We start from the raw sequence: 19,153 nt of genomic DNA, 5'->3' as shown, positions 1-19,153 counted from the left end.
ACGACAAACAGGGGTGCGTGTGCATGTGTAAGCCAAGACATGCCCATACAGTATTCATTGTCTGTAAGATTTAATTTAACCTTCAGTATTTAGAATATATATGAGTATGTAGAATTTAGTTTAGAAGGTTCTTTTTTCCATGGTCTAGCTGTCTAATGTGAGCGGCACCAATTACTGCATGGATTTCAGTCATGACTCAGAAATTTACCTTTTATTAAGATCAAGATTAGTCACGAAGACTGTTGTCTCTTAAAACTTCAGAACATTTACAGGAGGGGAGTGAAAAACAGAAGAGTCGTTTAATTGTTATTTCAATTAACGTTGACAGTTTGGAAAGATCTCAACTTTGGTTCTTTTTTCAATGGGATGCTGACGTATGGCAGAAACAATGGAATTTAGTGGATTTTGCAAGTCTGCATTTAATAATAATATCTAAGTCTTATGTATAGCGCACAAATCCACCAAACATGGTACGACTCAAGGCCCTTAGTATTTACAAACTTTCGGAAAGATAGGTTATTGCAGTGATGAATTCTGAGACCCAGTTTATGTAGCACCTTATAAGGGTTTATAAGGTGCTACGGCGTATACAGCAGCCACAGCCAGGAACACCGGGGTGAACCCCTTCTCATTTTGATAAGTGCACTGGGTTCTTTTTCATGCATTACACAACACATGAAACCAACGGCTTTACATCCCATCCGAAGTGTCTTGCTTAAGGACACAAGTGTCACGGTTGGGGATTCGAACCCACACTCTGCTGATCAGAAAAACCAGAGTTTGAATTCAGTCATCTCGGTCACGACACTTCCACATTTGTAGTATTGTTGCAACTTCCAGCTGCTACAATCAAAAAATAAAGAACAGCTTGTTGTCCCAAGCATGATGACGATGAGAACTCTTTGGTTGTGGGGAGGAGGAGGGGAGGGGTTGATTTGCCTACAATTTTACAAAAGTATAAACAAATAAGTGTCAGAAAATGTTTTGTTAAACTTTTTTGTTTGTTATTTCGCCTACTGTTAACTCATTCTCTCATCTTATTCTGAAATAGATTTGATTCTTCTTCAATTATTTGATTGATCTGTATTACCATTTATAGGATCCTCTTGTGCCAGTCATCTTTTCCAATGTTTGGATGGAAGCTGCCTTGATCAAGACATAATCTGTAACTTTGTTAAAGACTGCCTTCACGGAGATGATGAAGAAGCATGTGGTAAGTTCTATCCAAGATTCAAGGTAAATTATTTTTAGAAAAACTCACAAACCCTTCTACAAAAATTTTCCTTTACATCTTATCGAGGAGTAACCAAGTAATCTTTATAAATTCTGAATCCAGTTCCCTTTTTAAATCTAATGACAGGGATCTAATCCCTCCAGCTTTGGTCCCACATATGGAAGTTAAAATATGGCTTTGGTTCCAATCCACATGCTCAGACCCCGCCCACACCCTTCCCCCTCCCCAAACCAAATGGATATTGCATCTGGTACTGCATATGGATTTAACATTTCAACTTATCAACCATATCCCCTAAGGGATTTTTAGCTGACCCATATGTTACAGTGAATGATTTCCCTTGCACAGCAGAGCAAAATGCCATGCAAAATGTGTCAGTTGCTACTCAAAAGTCATCATTTGTACCCAATATTATTATTCAGTGTGCACAAAATTTGTTCAGTTGAAATATTTTGCTATGCAAAGGTGCTGGATAAAAGCATTCAGTGTGTTGTAAATGACAACTATATGTCCCACTGATCTTCATTTAGGTGACAGCTTTTGGAAACCTGTTCATATGTTTTCTTAATAAGCCACATGGATGTTGCTAGGGCTGATTGCTAACTAAAGACTATTTTAGTGGAAACTTATTTCTTTCTTGAAAACTACGTTACTTCACACAATGTTTTATACTATCAACAGCTCTCCATTGCTTGTTACCAAGTAAATTTTTATACTAATTCTTTTTAAAAGTATTTAATTTGAAGCCCTTTAAAGCAAACGATTTTCTAGTCAGTATTTTCTGTATAAGCCTCTCTTATGAAATCAGGGTCCCTATTTGTAATTATTATCCTGAGACCAAATGTTCACAGTTCAGCAATTTTCAATATGATTCCTCGTCTTCCCTGTCTACAGGTATAAAGTGTGATTTTGAGGAACCCTGTCTGTGGGATGCTCCGCCAGTCTCAAGCCAGATTCCTGGATGGCAAGTACACAGTGGCTCTACAGAGACGTCTGGTACCGGACCCTCAGGAGGATACCACAGTGATAGTGGTAGTGATTGTAAGTAGAAGTCAAGCTTGTTTAAAATTGGGGAAATATGATTCAGTTTTGTCTTTTATATATGCCGCCGGTGTTGTTATCAAACTGTTTTATAGACATCGTATAATCGGTGCTTTCAGAATTCTGTGGAGGAAAAATCACAGGTACCATAAGAGGGATTTAAAACTCACGTAAACTGCAGACTGGACCTTCATGCCTGGCCGTAGTTATGATTATTTACATAAACAGCACCAGTCAATATTGCACAAGAATGTTTTGACAATTGCAATGGCTAGTAAAGAGTTAAATACCCTGCTCCTTGACCCTTTTTTGATTTCTTTTTCTTGTTAATTACGTGCCATTTTGATGATTTTTTTCTAACAACCAGCCAAAAGTTACTTTGATACTACATCACTAAATTACATAAATGGTGAACCATTGTGCTCCTATAACTAATTTGATTAATCACTCTGCAGGCAGTGGTGTATGTAGACACAATGATCTTAGCTGATACTCTAAGAAAACATGACTGGTCCTTGGGTGTTTGAGCTGTCATTTGGCCAGTACAGCAAACCACTGTTGAGGGAGTTCACTAGGGTAACATTAAAAGTGGTGGTGATTGGATCAGATTTTCATGAAAAGCCAGCTCATGTACAAAACAAAGAAGGTTCAGAGTTTCAGTGTTGTATGTAACCAAGTAATTTTTCTCAAGTCAAGTCAAGTCAATTCGCATGTCATCTTTGCTCAAGTGACGAGTAATTTTTGGTCCAGTCCAAGTCAGAAATGAATTTTCCCCAAGTCAAGTCAAGTCGCAAGTCAGTGAAATTGGCGACTCGTGTCTGACTCCAAGTCAACGAGTCCAAGTCACCGACTCGAGTCAACAACACTGCAGAGTTTTGACTCTTCACATCCAATTTTGGAGTACTTAGGTCTTGAGGGATTATACCTAATTCATAACATAAAACAAATACTTGCAAACAGGGAAAGCTATTTTAGCTAGACAAACTTGGGTGAATTCAAGGGCGAGGGGATCAACAAAATTATTCATGTTTAATTATGAGGCCACTATTGCTGAAGTGGGCCCAGGTTTCCAAACCATTTTGAGTTATGGGGCCATTGAAGAAGTGGAATTGCTTTTTGACTGTGGTTTTTTCTCTGTGTGACATTTGATACTCCTTATCATTAGCTGTGTCTCAGATCAATGCTCATGCGGACAATATTTTAAAATCTGTGCTGGGCAAAACAATTTATTTTGCTCAGAGTGTTAGGCAAAAATTACGAGTCCTTGGCAGGCCGCCCACTGTGGCTACAACACTGCTAGCAGATCTTTTTTGAATAAGGTGGGGTGACATTCTTAGAAATAACTGGAACTACTTATCTATGCTCATGGCCCTAATGCAATGACTGTTTAAAAAGAAATTTAGTATAAATTTCTGCACAGTCAAAACGGCAGTCCAAAGAAAAGCAATAACCTTGCCATTTGCCAATTGAAGTTCAAGGTATGAGTGACTATAACTCCTCGGTTTTAAGTGAAGGGGCAAATGTATAAATGTAATGAGCCATGGGATTCAGCTGCACACGTGTAGAAACAGCAATTGTAGTTACAGCCAGTGTAGGTGGGTGTTTGTTGTCTGACTGAAGTACCAAAGCTTTTAAAGTTTGTTGTAAAATGTATATGGTTAGAAAGATATTGTAAAAGTAGAATACAATGATCTACACCAAATAGAAGAATAGAATACAATGATCTACACCAAGTATGCCTCGAAATTGCGTGGTTTACTTTTTACCCTGTCGACTAACATAAAATTAATAAATGGCCGACCGTGATAGTTCGCGATGTAAAAGGAAAACCGTGCAGTTTCAAGTGATACTTGTGTGGATCATTATATTCTACTTTTAAAACATCTTTCTAACCATATGCATTTCATAACAAACGGTTTCAAACGCTTTTAATAGACCAACTCGTCCGATCCAAGGCAACGTGTTCCTTTAATGTCTCTGCATGTATACATGAATGTTGACATGTTGTGTGACTGTGCATCAGCTGCCAACTATAGTCAAAATGATTTGATTGTAACGGACATGATATTCTTCCCAATACAAATATAATCATTACAAATATAAAGTAATAAACCACAAGGGAAACTGACTTGGTAAATCTGTAAATAATCTTTTGGTTGATCAAAAAAGAATTGACTAGAGGGGGACTTGAACCTGCGACCTCCACAATTATGTCGGGGGGGGGGAGGGGGCTCTACCAACTGAGCTATGTCACCCTATTGACAAAAAGTACCACAAGAAAGCCTGAGGAAATCTGTAAACAAGGGTGCTTGCTATGTGAGCCAGAAACACCCCAGCTTACCCCCCTTCTCTTCCATGATATAAAGTGTATTAATTGGTTACATTCACTACCAAACACTGGACCTCAGCCTAATGTGGCACCCGAAGGACAAATCAATTATGGTAAAGTGTCATAAACAGGGCTTGAACCCACCATGGAGGTAGAATTATACCATGAACCCACACTCTGCTGATCAGTCACACCAGAGCTTGAGTGCGACGATCTTAACCGCTCGACCATGACACGGCATGATTATAAGTTAAATACATTGAAGCACTTAAGGTGTGGGCATCTTGACCTTTACTGTAAAGGTCAAGATGCCCACACCTTAAGTCACAGTCCCTTTAAGAAGGAACTGGAACAGTTGAGATGAAACTTGTTTCAACTGTAAAGGGATCAAGTTTATGACATCACTTCCTGAAATAGTCCCTCATAAGGTGATGATGCAGTGACACATTCTCTCACATCAGGTTCCCCCCTGGTCAGGCAGCTTTTAGTTGTGAATAATTAAAGGGTTGGGGAACTCGGGGAACTTTTTGTACAACACAACACAACACAGTTCCACAGATTTACATTAAACTTACACAGTTTGAAGAAAATTATGGTAGGAAGAAAGCTTAAGTTGAAATAGTACTTGTATTGGGGCTTTAGTTTTTGAGATATTAGTATAACAATGTCACAAAAATAACTTCAGGAGACTAATTTTTTTTAAGTATGTACAACGTATTAACGCAACTCTCCCAACAAAAAAATGCTCTGTGATTTTCACTATTTTTTTCTCAAAAACTTGACGACCCAATGAAGCTGAAACTTCTACAGGTAAATTATTATATTACATAAAGCTTCATTCATAGTGGTGGGTAGGGATTCAGGTCATGGCCAACCAATTTATCTACAAAAGGTATCACTACCCTTTAAGGTAAAACATTATTGTACATGGCATGTGGTTTCAGCTGCACGTCTGTATGTTAAGGTGAACAAAAAGGTCATGGGAATTTGTCAGAGTCGGGGAAGTGAAGCATTCAGAATGTTCACCCCGTGAAATGTTTCGCCGAAAGAAAATGGGTTGATTTTATTGATGGAACGTAGTGTTTGTCAGGATTGTATGGCGACCCAAGCAATCGCCATGGGAGACTACATTGTGACATTTGGAAGCATAACCTGTGGCTTTCTATAAAGATTTCATGCAGGAGTGACTGCCAGGAGTGACTGCCATGAGCTGACAACCAGTCTCTGACCTTCTTGTACCAGGAGTAAAGATAGGATCTCTAGAGTCAGTTTTAAATGACAGATGTTCTACACTGTGACACAAAATCAATATTTTATACATCCTGTTGCCATTTAGATAGGGGGTTATTTTTTGTTTATACAGAGACCATGCAGAGACTAGATGTGTAGCATGCCTAGTCTCTGACTAGATGTGTTACATAGAATCGTAGAGAATACTACAATATCAGAAGTAAAGCACTTTTAGCACACTAGTGGTAAGACATCTCCCTCTAGCAATGCAAAGGTTCGAATCCCACTTGAGTGATTTGCCTGTGGGCTTTTGTTCACAGAACTCTGGAAAGTACAAAGTGCCTCATACACATCTATCTAGGGGTAAAAACAAAATTATCTCCAATGTAAAACGAACGTCTATTATAGCACTTTTGCCAACTCTTTACAATGTAATATTATCTTTGATGCTCGACAAGTGTCTTTTATAACATACTTGTTGCCAACTTTTTCTTTGGGACCTGGAAACTTAGGCTTCCTTTCATTAAACTTCCTTTCGAAAAGTACTTTTTGAGCTTCTAAGGAAAACGGCTCAAGCACTGTTCAGAGTAACCCAACCTTACGCTATCAATCTTATCAAAGTAATTGTTGATGATAAACCGGATGCCCTGGACTAGCATTGTTCTCACACAATTCGTTTTTGTTTTGGAACGGTTTTACTTTGTTAGAATAATACACAGAAGTTTTAAAGATAATAAACATTTATTATGTTTCACTTATCATACAAAGACATTTCAAAGAACGTTGTTAGTTTTTGGTCAACTTGGTGGGGAAAGAAGTTTCACTTTAAAGCGACTTGGTTTTGAACCGAGCGTTTGATAACTTCCAATGCTTATTAACAGCAAAAAAGAGGGAAATGCTTCAGCTTGGCAGACGTGGCATTATCAATATGACTGGGTATTAGGGTTTTTTATTGGTTAAAGTTAGAGCATAAATTGAGGCCAGGTTTGCAAATTTATTTTGTCACTTAGAGATTTTTTTCTGTTAGAATACAAAGAAGTAGAGTGGTATTGAAGAATGGACATCCGGTCCGGATATTTTGAAGGACTGAATAGTGAGGAAAAATTGCAAAAAATACTGAGAAATACTGCAACACATTACCGAGAAGTTTTTCAAAAGAATCCTGAGAAATACTGCAACAGAATAATCTTTCTGGGAGGTATTTCATCCTAATTTTGAGAAATACTGCTACAGAGTGCTGAGAAATATTACAACAATATTACATTTCTGCTTAGCAGAAATGAGCAGGATACCAGTCACAAATTGTACATGTGACATGGCAGTTTAGTTGGTAAACTTTCTGGTAAGTACAATTTTGTTGTGCTTAGCTGCTTTTTGTGCACCTATATGAATACTAACAAATACTGCAACAGAATACTGAGAAATACTACAACTGATAACGGAGAAATATTGCAACTGAGTGTTAAGAAATATTGCAACAGAATACTTCATAAATGCTGATGAACAGAATACTGAGAATTTATAGTAACTGTAGTTTGTATCTTGCTAACTAAACAGTCTCTGCTGAAAAATACACGCATGTACATGTAGGTTCTACATGGCAATTTTGCAGTATGTTTTGACTTTTGTTTTAAACTAAGAAACAAAACCAAGGGGAGTTCACTGTTAATCTTATTATCAAAATAGATCACTCCTTGTATTTTTGGAGTGACGGCGACTAATTATCCTTTGACATTCATGGCACAGCGGAGACTAATTTCCGATAAAGCACCATGTGCAGGAAGCGGGGAACGCCTCAAAGAACCAAATAGATTTTGTTGTTGTTGGCCTTCTTGATTAGACAGTGGCAAAGAAATGACATTTGAATTCCACACATGGTCGACCAAGGAGAGCGAAGAAGGCCTATGGCTGCATTGTTTGCTTAATGAGTCTAGTCAGGGTTCATTAATTCTTGGCTGTGTCGTCCTCACTCAGAGGACAAATTTACAAATGACTCTTCTTCGCCCACTCCTTGGAGGCAACAACTTGAAGATGGTCAGAAGGGGAGGGGGGGGGTCTGGGTAGGATGGTAATGTTGTTCTACTGCGTCTTTATGTTTCTTCTTCTTATTTATTCAACCTTGACAATACAAGAACAATAAGTGCAATAAAAGGCATAAAAAGGATACAAACAGAAAGGGAAAAAAAGGACAAAGCAAATGTTCTACCTTTTCTTTCTTTTGATAGGATTATATAGTGTGTATTTTGTGTGTGTGTGTGTGTGTGAGTAAGGGAGGAGGGGCAGGGCTGGACATGTAAAGCATGTAACGGATGCAAAACAACGTCTGTGGGGCCACGACGTACTTGCGTAAAGTGCTCAATAGCCAAAAGTATGTGTTTGTTGAAGTTGATTTTTTTTTTGAGCTGCTGTTTTTGAGACTGGGTACTTTTTCTTGAAAACAAATTTACTACCAAAATAATGCTGACTTCTTCATTTGTACTGAACTGCAGTCAATAAGTTTTCAATATTGCAACTGTTTAATTAGTTATGATTTCCTAAACACCCACATCACTTTGTGAAATTGAGAAAAAAAGTGTGCTGGGAGAGCGCTGTGTGTAAGCCATTGCATACAACATTTCATAAAAATAATTAACTTTAAGGGGTCTACAGATATGCCACTAGGTGAAAATGCAGAAGTCGTACTACGATAATGTGTTCTAATGGAGAAAGCTTTAATATAGCCTGTGTAAACTAAGATCGTTTCTTCCCCTTGTTTTGCTTCAGGCTTCCCTGCTTTGATTTGCAACATTTTGTGGATTTTTACCCATTTTGTCAGTTCTTGGCGCAACCGACAACACACAATTTGATGTTGTAAAGATTTCCAAAATAAAAATAAGTTTTCCAAACTAAGGCAGACCATATTTTTATTAAGTGAGTATGAATTCACTTGATACAAAACAAATCTGTCTTATTATGCTTAAGTTCACAGAAAGAAGAAAAAGAAAAAATAATAACAATAATGTTAATCAAGCTGATTTTTCCAATCCCACCGTCAATAAGGAAAAATGTGGTGTTAGCGGTTGGCTCAATCATGGTTCATGCATGGAGTTAATTCTCCATCCATGGGCCATGTTAGCACATACATATTATATGGAGTGACTCATGATTTCATATGTAAAGATACAAGTGCAGATGTCTTTTCCTATTCTAGCCTTCACCGACCACTCCACTCCGTGAAAGTTTGCAAATGTAGATTTGTAATAGAGCCTGTGTTAACTTAGTCTCTTATCATCTTTTCTGGCTGGCCCAGATTTTGTTATTCTAATTGCCTCGGTTATACTGTATTGTAGTTGATTTTATAAACGTTGCCTCTGTGTCTTTCAATTGCTTCTCTCATCTGCCTTTGTTCATGCCTTGTACACTTTTTTTTTTTTCTTTTTTCATTCATTAATGTTTGTAATTGCTGGGCACTGTTTAAAAACAATCTTTTCCTGGAAAGATTCACAAGGAAAAAAATAAAATAAATACAAAGCTAAACATAAATCTATGGGTCACAAGCGCAGAAATGGTAAGCAGTGACATAAAATCATGCCCAGATATTACACCCAACTCTGAATCAACAGGGTCATACGTTGAAAACTTTTTGTCCCTAATTTATAAAAAGCATTTTTAAAGGACACAGTGTGACGAGCTGAATTAAATTTATTCTAAGGTCGTATATTTTGTCCATGTAGGGTCTACACAGTTTCTTGATTCTTTTTCCGAGTAAGCTTTAATTGATTTGCAACAAGGTTGCTTCCTAATGAATAGAATACCCTGCGCCAAACAAATTTAATCAGCAAATATTGAACAGGCCAATTTTGAAGAAGTAAAAATCAACCAATGTCTAATTTGATTGTAAGATCTTGGATTGTTTAAACTAAACTATAATTTCATTTGTGTGTTTAATTTCAGTGGAAGGCAGATACCTATACGTCAATGCGTCAAACCAAGACATAGGAACACCGTCGTACTTCGTTAGTTCGCGCTACTCAGAGTCTGGTCCCCAATGTCGTTTCCATTTCCAGTACCACATGTATGGCAGCAATGCTGGTAACCTGCGAGTTATACTCAACCGTGCTGACAGCAATGCAACCATCTGGGAGGTTACAGGAAGTCAAGACAATCAGTGAGTTATAGGGGGAGAGTGGGGGGGGGTTGGGTGGGGGGAGGGGGTGACAGAAGCATTACGCAGGTGTTTGAGAGAGTCATATAAACGTTTATTTATGTTTGAAAGTGTATTGAACTTTAGTTTGGATTGCAGAGGAGATTAGTCGCAAATCCTTTATAATAACAGTTCTTGAGATGCTTTGGGTGTTAATGTAATTAACTTGTTAATTAGTAGACCTAACGATGACCGGAAGTGGTATGGTAGTGATTGCTATTGATTTATTTATAGACGTGTTTTGTTTATTTATTTATTTATTTAATGTTTGTCTATTTAGAATATTTACAAATTCATTACTTAACAACGCGGGTGCAGGATGAAAATATTTAAACTATGGATACAAATATAAAACAGGCAAATTTCGACTTCAAATAAAAGCAAGACTAAAAATGCAAGTGAGATTCAGATATGTAACAGATCAACATAATAATTTGAGTTTCAGACGCTTGATTGTGAGTTTGGACACTCCAGTCTCTTTTTTTGCTATATTAGCGTAAAAAAACGTAATCAACCAATACCCATTAGTGCAATCCCACAAAATAGGCTGTCCCTTATCAACAGGTGTGATCACTGGCTACTTGGCAGCTAACAGTTGTATGGCTTCTGACTGGCACCCCAAGCAGAGATACTGACAAAATAGGGAGACCGCCAACCTTACGGCTACTCTACAGTGGGTAGAGCACCGGTTCGTAATCAAGAGGTTGTTAGTTCAAATCCCGCGCTAGTAATTTTTTCTTTGATCAACCTCTAATTATTATTTATTTACAGCAAGAGTCTTTGCAGGAAAAAATAATTTACTCTAAGAATATGTTTAAAAAATGCTCTGTTTTTAGTTGACTTTATTTTTAAGATCAAATACCTTTAAATAATATGATGTATTCAGCAGTTGAAATAGTCTTAATGTGGTATTCAGGCCGGATACTTAACAGAGGCAATATAGAGGTAATCACCTCCGTTTCCCCGGGGCAAACCCTGGGCTTTTTGCCCCTTTGTGCCTCTTAAACCTGTGCCTCTAGAAATTTATCAGAGAGGAGAAAATCCTTGGTGCCCTTGCCTTTTCAGATCCAAAGCATCAGGCCTTCGTATTGAACCATTTAATGACACAACTGACTTTAATCTTAGGGAAAGTGCAAAGATATGTCCATGTATGGCCTGAAAGGAATGAAATGATTAGTTCAAAAGGAAAACATATTGGGTCTGCAATCTTTGATGGTCGACAAAAAGTCACCCACCACTGGCATCATAATCAGGGCCCAGATTCATGGCTCTGCTTACCATCAATTTCGGTGCCTACGATCAGCAAGCGGTAAATTTCTGTGCTAGCTGTGTAAGTGAAGAATCCCTAGTAACGTGGAGTACGCAATTGCACAAGCCAAAATCCCTGCTTGACGTAAGCGTGAGAATTCCCTGCTTCAGTAAGCGCTGATTCCTTGCTTTCTAGTAAGCAGAACCATGAAATTGGGCCCAAGTGTACTGAACTGAGGAAAAGTTCAATCCTCTACAACCAGTGTTTGCCTCTCCCTGTCATCATCGCCTCTCAATTAGTAGACAGCCAGAGGTAGGCCTGTGGGACTCAAACAAGATGGTTGGGTGCAGCCACCAATCTCCCTGAAGATCTTTAAGATCAATGGCTAGACCTTTTACTACAGGCATCTTTGTTTTGTTCATACTTTTAAATTAGTCTGGTTAAAACTGAGGCTGGAAGGGGAGCGAATAGTCTAGCCTCATCTTCACATTTACAGTAGTTATTCCATTCATCAAGTTGGCCTCAAGTAAAATGGCTAGGATTTTTTCACAGGACTCGGGGGGGGGGGGGGGGGCATTGAGTATGCAGTACCTTACACACATCAGTGTAGGGGTAAACACAAATATTTTTGTCCAGATGCAAAATAAACACAAATAAATAGATGCATTAACCGCTGCTTAAGTATAGGATTTGAACTGCCTCTAGCCATCGGCGATCTAAAAGCAATAATGATAGGTGACAAGGAAAGGTACCACTATGCCAATATGATTCCCTTTAAACACATTATTAATGACACCTAGGAGAAGCAAACAAATGAGAACACTCCTGTCCCTTTAAGGAAAACCCATCCACCTAAGGCTTTATTATGAGATGAGATTCGAACCAGGGTCCATAGAGGTGGAAAAAAAGAAAAGGTACCACTACACCAACATGGTCCATTTAAACACATTATTAATGATAGTAGCACTTAGGAGAAGCAAAGAAATGAGAACACTCTTGTCTCTTTGGAGATAGACAGAGAAAAAAACCCATCCACATACAAGGATTGTTATGAGATGGGATTCGAACCAGGGTCCACAGTAATTAAAGACAGGGAATGGTACCACTATACCAACATGATCACTTTTAACACATTATAATGATAGTTGCAGTTTAGGAGAAGCAAAGAAACGAGAACACTCTTGTCTCTTTGGAGATAGACAGAGAAAACCCATCCACTTACAAGGATTGTTATGAGATGGGATTCGAACCAGGGTCCACAGTAATTAAAGACAGGGAATGGTACCACTATACCAACATGATCACTTTTTTAATGATAGTTGCAGTTTAGGAGAAGCAAAGAAACGAGAACACGCTTGTCGTGAAGATTGACATAGGAAAAATCCATTCACACACAGGGATTAGTTTATGAGGTGGGATTCGAACCAGGGTCCACAGTGGTGGAAGAGTTAGACATGGAAAGGTACCACCATGCCAACATGTCTCCTATTAATGACAGTAGCACTTAAAAGAGTAGCAGGGAAATAAGAACACTCTCGTCTCTTTATAAAGAGGGGAAAAAAATCTACCCCCAAGGCTTCAAGATCCATCAAGTGTGCGAATGTCACGCCTTGGTGAATGCGGTGACATGGAGCCAAGGGCGTTTGGTCCCGGCAGACTGGGTCCTGCATACCTAGACAACATCTTGGATCGTTATGTTGTCTCAAGAAAACTTCATCCCCATGGCAATATAGATTATACAAATTGTATGGAGGCTTGTGTTATAAGTTGTGAAATCAGTAATATAGGTGTCTTAATCTTTAAATTGATGGGGGTTTTTTTCTCTCAGAGAGAAACCAAGAATTTTAACTAGTGGTGACTTGGGGCTTGTAATTATCACTTGACCGCAGGCCTTAGGCCAGTGATTAATTAGCAACAGGCCAGTAACCTTAAAATGGGACAAGCCTAGAGGTCTTGTGTTTTTCAATTCAATCTCCCTCATTGAGTAATAACTCTGTGAACAAATCTGATCTCTTTCAATTCTCTTGGGTATCAAAGTACACTTACATGTGATACCCATAGTCTTTGAAGACACAAGTAAAAGCCAATTTCTATAATTGTAAACTTTCTCATCGAAGAAAGAATAACAATGCAACTTTCAATGGCTTCTAGTAATCAGTGGAATGGCCAGTTTGTATGAAGTGGGGGATATGGCTTACACTACAGCGAAATTACGTCGAATTTTCAAACAGGAGAATGTATAACCATCAACATTTATAGAATTTATTCAATCTCATACTAACCCTGAAACTCGCATCTTACACCAAATGCAGCTGTCGAAATGTTGACAATAAATAACGTGATTATTTCAGTCCACAACACCTTTTGGATATTTGCATTCGGGCATCATCAAACTTAAACTGATTGGAAACATAATTGATTTATAGATGCGGGTCTCTGTGTGACATCGGTCGCTGAATAAACCATTCCGATGCCGAATTAGATTTGTAGAGAGAGAAAAAACAACTAGATGAATAAATGCTACGTCGCATGCAGCTTTCTGTTCAAATCAAATCATATTTGGGTGAACGAAAACAAAGTTGACTAAAACAGGATTTGAACCTGTGACCTTCAAATTTATTGCCAGTAGTCTACCAAGAGAGCTATCTATCTTGCCCAATGTTGGCTGTTTTTCTATTTTGTCAATATCTTTGTTTGGCGAGCACCAGTTATAAGTCATACAACCATACACTGTGGTATATAGCCAGGGATCATGCCCAGTTTACTACACAACGAGGGAACCAGGATATATATTTAAAGGCAATGGACACTATTGCTAGTTACTTGAAATAATTGTTAGCATAAAAAATTACTTGGTAATGAGCAATAGAGAGCTGTTGGTAGTATAAAACATTGTGAGAAACCGCTCCCTCTTAAATAGCATACTTTTTGAGAAAGAAATAATTTCTCACTCAAATAAAGAGACTTCAGACCTGAAGCCATTTTATAAAACATCCGAAAGCACACAAATTTATGCATCAAGGTTTTTTTAATTTATTATTCTCTTGCGCGCAACTGCAATGACCAATTGACTCAGAGTTGTTATTTTATGCATATTGTTGGAATACCCCAAGTAAGATTACTGGTCTTTGACAATTTCCAAAGGTGTCCAGTGCCTTTAAGGCTTTTTCACACTGTTGATGTCCGATCTGTTATTAAATCTACGCAGCTCAAATCCGCTCACCATTCACACATAGCTCTGAGTAAAATCAGCTTGTGGGTTACGCATGCAACTTTCGATCCGTGTATTGTGTGATTGTTTCACACTGCCACGGGCCTACACAGATCAAAGCCGAAAACGTACTCCAGTACTACAGTGTGAGGATACACGGATCAAAAATGAATCCAGAGGTGTTCACACTGTGCTTTTGACACGTGTTGGGAATTATTTTGACGCAGCTGGAGAATTGCACAGGCTGTTGTTTTTTAGTATATCCCTGTAATACACTAGTTCCTTGGCTGCCTGTCTGTCATTAAAGGCAGTGGACACTATTGGTAATTACTAAAACTAATTATCATCACAAAATTCATTATCATTCACATCTTTACTACCAGTAATGGGGAGAGGTTGATAGTATAAAACATTGTGAGAAATAGCTCCCTCTGAAGTGAAGTAGTTTTTGAGAAAGAAGTTATTTTCCACGAATTTGATTTCGAGACCTCAAGTTTAGAACTTGAGGTCTCGAAATCAAGCATCAGAAAGCACACAACTTCGTGTGACAAGGGTGTTTCTTCTTTCATTATTATCTCGCAACTTCGATGACCGATTGAGCTCAAATTTTCACAGGTTTGTTATTTTACGAATATGTTGAGATACACCAAGTGAGAAGACTGGTCTTTGGCAATTACCAATAGTGTCCACTGTCATTAAGCCATGCTTCACTAAAACCAGAAGATTCGTCAAAACTTCTATCAAGTCAAAAATATTGAGTAATAAGCCACAAGGGAAACTGACTGCAATTATTAACAATTTTGGGTTGAATGAAGAAAAACTGACAAGATCAGGACTTGAACCCATTACCTCCAGATTAACATGTACTTTCTTATGTGTTAAATCCAAAACTTTCTACGTAGTATACGTACAATTCAGATTTTATTATTTCACAGTAACTGATGTATGAATAATTTGTATTGACAGTGTTGAAGGAAAAAGGTGTTAACACATAATTGAGAATTGTTTTGTAGATGTGGGATCACAAATTCACAAATGTCGCATCATGTGCTAAATGCTGGCAAAAAAAAAAAAATACATCCACATTTCAATTTGTGCAGAAATTTCCTTGGGGATAGACAGTAAAAACCAAAATACCAAAAAATGTCCATCAAATTAAGTGCAGCTGTTTGACCCCCATGAGTACTGAACAAAATAACTTGCTCTGATCAACAAGGCCTCAGGGGTACAATTTCCGAGTATTTTGGGAGTAGGTTACAACAAATGGGATATGTACTTACACCTCCTCAATGGGAGTATTAAGGGCATTCTTTTGGCATTGCAGGAAAAGGAAAATCGGCTTTCAAAATTCATAGATTCCATAGCCAGGGGCCTTTTTGTTGTGAACTGATTTGGGTAATGGACGTTTGTTTCCGTTTCATTCTGTCTTAACATCCGCCAAGAAAATGGGGCAAGCTTTACCTCTAAATCTTGCAATCGAGACAACCACCTCTTTCAAGTTTGTTAACCATCCAATGTTTTCCTTCTGTTTGTGGTTGGCAGGTGGCTTGGTGATGTTCTGCACCTTGGGAGGCAGAGAGAGCCTTTCCGGATTATCTTTGAGGCTGTAAGAGGAGGAGGAGGAGATCTCGGGGATGTTGCTCTTGACTCCCTGGAGTTCAGCGATTGCTCCCCAGGTTAGTGACATTGTTCCCTGTGTCAACCATTGCAAAAAATATACACGGATACTCCGGATAATTAAAGGCACTGGACACCTTTGGTAATATTGTCAAAGACCAGGGCCCAATTTCATAAAGCTGTTAAGCAGGAAAAAATGCTTATCAAATTTCCTTGCTAAGCAAGAAGTGAGTGGGGTACCAGACGCAGCAATGGAAAGGGTATGATATTTTGGCTGGTAACTTATTTTTGCTAAGCATGAGATTTCGTGCATATTAAGTTTTTGTGCTTCCAGGTTGTTTTAAATTGGGCCCGGTATTTTCACTGGGTGTATCCGAAAATAACAAATCAGTGAACATTTTTATTGGTTGTCGAAGTTGCAGAGAATATGAACGAAAAAACACCCTTGTTGCACACATTTGTGTGCCTTTAGATGCCATAAAAAGGTCTTGGACCTTAAGTCTTTTAGAATCTGCTAAAATGCAAGGTTGATCCACCATGATTAACAGTCTTATTTCCGAGTAAACCCATAAAGTTGATTAGTAATAAAGTAAATATCAAGTACATGTACATCAAATTGTTTGCAACTACATAACAAATGCGTTTACTTAGCGTGTTAGTTTGCTGATAAATATTTTCAGCAACCCGGTGGTCACAGGTTCAAATCAGGTTCAAATCGTGCCTTCATTTTCTTCATTCCCAACCCCAAACTCAATATTGTCACCTCTACAAACTCATGGTTGAGTCGAGAACCTAAATGATTTAACTTTTATTACGCCCACTTTAGCATATGTTTGTATTATGAATCATTGATGACCTCATCATATGAGTGTGGAGACACAATCCAAATGCTCATTAAAAACTAATGATTAAATGATCAAATATTTATAAATGGCGTCTTCAAGAAGTGTGTGATTTATCCCAGTTTGGGACCGTCAATATGTTAATATTTTATGAGGGCGAGTGAATTTATCTACTTAAAAGCAAATGTCCTATTGCCTGAAGGGGTTTTTTTTTTTTTTTTTTTTTTTGGGGGGGGGGGGGGGCGAAAAGCAGACACTTTGTTTGTATTGACGTATGGAGTCTCTTCACCCTAAATCATCAAAAATGTATAAACACTAAAGAGCTGCAGGGGGCTTCATCCTCCCCCCCCCCTCCCCCGTAAGAGATGCATCCAGGCCCATGACACTACACTATCTCAAACTGTGAATCATCCTAAATGTAACACATTGGAGTTTCATCAGGGGGCTTCATCCTAGAGACTGACGATGAGGGGGTGGGGAGGGGGGGGGGTTACTAGCCTCAGTGTGCAGCATATTCTGTCATCATGTACAATATTTACATGTACGCTGATGTGTAGGGTTAGTCTGGATTCAAGGAGGCTTTATCTCCCAGACCAATGGGAGCCCCCTTGGCCCACTCCCCCGAGTGGTCCATTCTGCAACATCTAGTTCCCCTTTGTGTTATTGTAGAGAGTCTGTAAATCCTCTGAAAGTTCACAGGGCTTCATCCTCTAGGACCTGTTGTCTGTCAGAGTTATATATTTGTGTTGATGTATAGAGTCTGTAAATCCTCTTGAAATGTAACACCCAGGGGGTTCAAGTTGCTCCCTATTTCAGTACAAGAGATAAACCATGCCTGTCTGCCCAAGATCTTATTTTGTGTTGATGTACACTGTATAGAGAGGTTGGAAATCCTCTGAGGCTGTTCAAAGGGCATCATCCTTTCACCAAAGGAGACCCAGGGCCCGAGGTCTGTCACATATCTCTATTTGTGTTAATCCTCTGAAATGTAACATCCAGAGCTGCCAAGCTCTGCAGAAAGTTCTTGTGAAAACAAACCAATCTTTCCATGTTCTGATGAACGTATTTGAAAATCTTCTGGATAATGGAAACTTCTTTCCTGATTGTCTTTTACAAAATCTCCCTGATTGTATGATGCAGATGTTTGCAGCTCTGAACACCGAGGAGGTTCAAGATGCTTTATCCTCTGGGCCCAAGGAATGAACCAGGCTTGTTGTGCCCTATGTCTTAATTTGTCACAATGTGGAGAGTCAGTTATAACAATAACAATAGCACCTTCTTATAGCCTATAGCGCTTATATTCGTTATTCATTGATGCTTCAACATGCACTTTTTTCCTGTAAGGTATATGTGGGTCTTTGTTTTGAGTTATGAGACCTTCTCCTCTAACATAGCACCATGTAATGGTTAACAAGGTGCTGTGGCACACAATGCTGAAAATCCAACCAGGAACACTGGGGCAAACCCCTTCCCTTTTTGATAAATGCACTGGGTTCTTTTACGTGCAATACACAACACACAGGACCAATGGCTAAAAGTCCCACCAATAGGAGACTTTCCAACGCTAGGCGGCAGCAGACATACCGGGTAAATTTCCATTGTTTACGTAGTTCTGAACATGCGCATAATTCTGAGAACAATGGATTTACCTGGTAAGTCTGCTGCCCTCTATCGTCCCAGAAAGTCTCCCATTAGCAGGACGAAGCATCATGGTTAAGTGTCTTACTTAAGGACACAGGTGTCACACGGGACTGAAAACCCACTCTGCTGATCAGAAACGCTAGTGCCTGAGTCCAATGTTCTTAACCACTAGGCCATGACACGGCATGGATAACAATGCAGGATACTTGGGGCTCACCGTGCGTCACCCTGACAATGTCAACTGCCCACAGCAGTCAATAACACAAGGTGCAAGTTTTGATAAATTATCCAGATAGCGCCTGGCAGTTGTTTTTTATCACTTTCATGTCGCCGAAAAGAGTGAACAAAACATTGGACAATGGTCTTTGAACAAGGGTCTTTAAACAGAAAAAAGTAATTAATAAGAAAGAAGAACTTCTGAACCTGATGGCACAACAATTTATTGCTGGAGTTCAGGAAACGTGGAGCTTTAGCTGCCTTTACCTCCAGCAATTTATTCAAATTGTTTTGCTTCAGAGCTTTAAACAAGGTAGATGTATTTATCACAGCATGCCAATAATCTACCTCCATTTAGAG

General features: G+C 38.7%; 1 protein-coding gene across 1 annotated transcript in view; it reads left to right on the top strand.

Annotated features, from left to right (window-relative positions):
* LOC117290007 (ALK tyrosine kinase receptor-like) overlaps window positions 1–19,153 on the top strand; it is a 69,963-nt gene that overhangs the window by 14,924 nt on the left and 35,886 nt on the right. The window contains exons 2-5 of the mRNA XM_033771227.1: window positions 1,100–1,213; window positions 2,129–2,275; window positions 9,768–9,981; window positions 16,020–16,153. Of these exons, the coding sequence (XP_033627118.1) occupies window positions 1,100–1,213; window positions 2,129–2,275; window positions 9,768–9,981; window positions 16,020–16,153 (609 nt within the window). The remainder of the gene's footprint in view (window positions 1–1,099; window positions 1,214–2,128; window positions 2,276–9,767; window positions 9,982–16,019; window positions 16,154–19,153) is intronic.

This window comes from Asterias rubens, chromosome 1 (assembly GCF_902459465.1).
Source record: "Asterias rubens chromosome 1, eAstRub1.3, whole genome shotgun sequence".
NCBI lineage: Eukaryota > Metazoa > Echinodermata > Asteroidea > Forcipulatida > Asteriidae > Asterias > Asterias rubens.
This window is presented reverse-complemented; position numbering and strand designations above follow the sequence as displayed.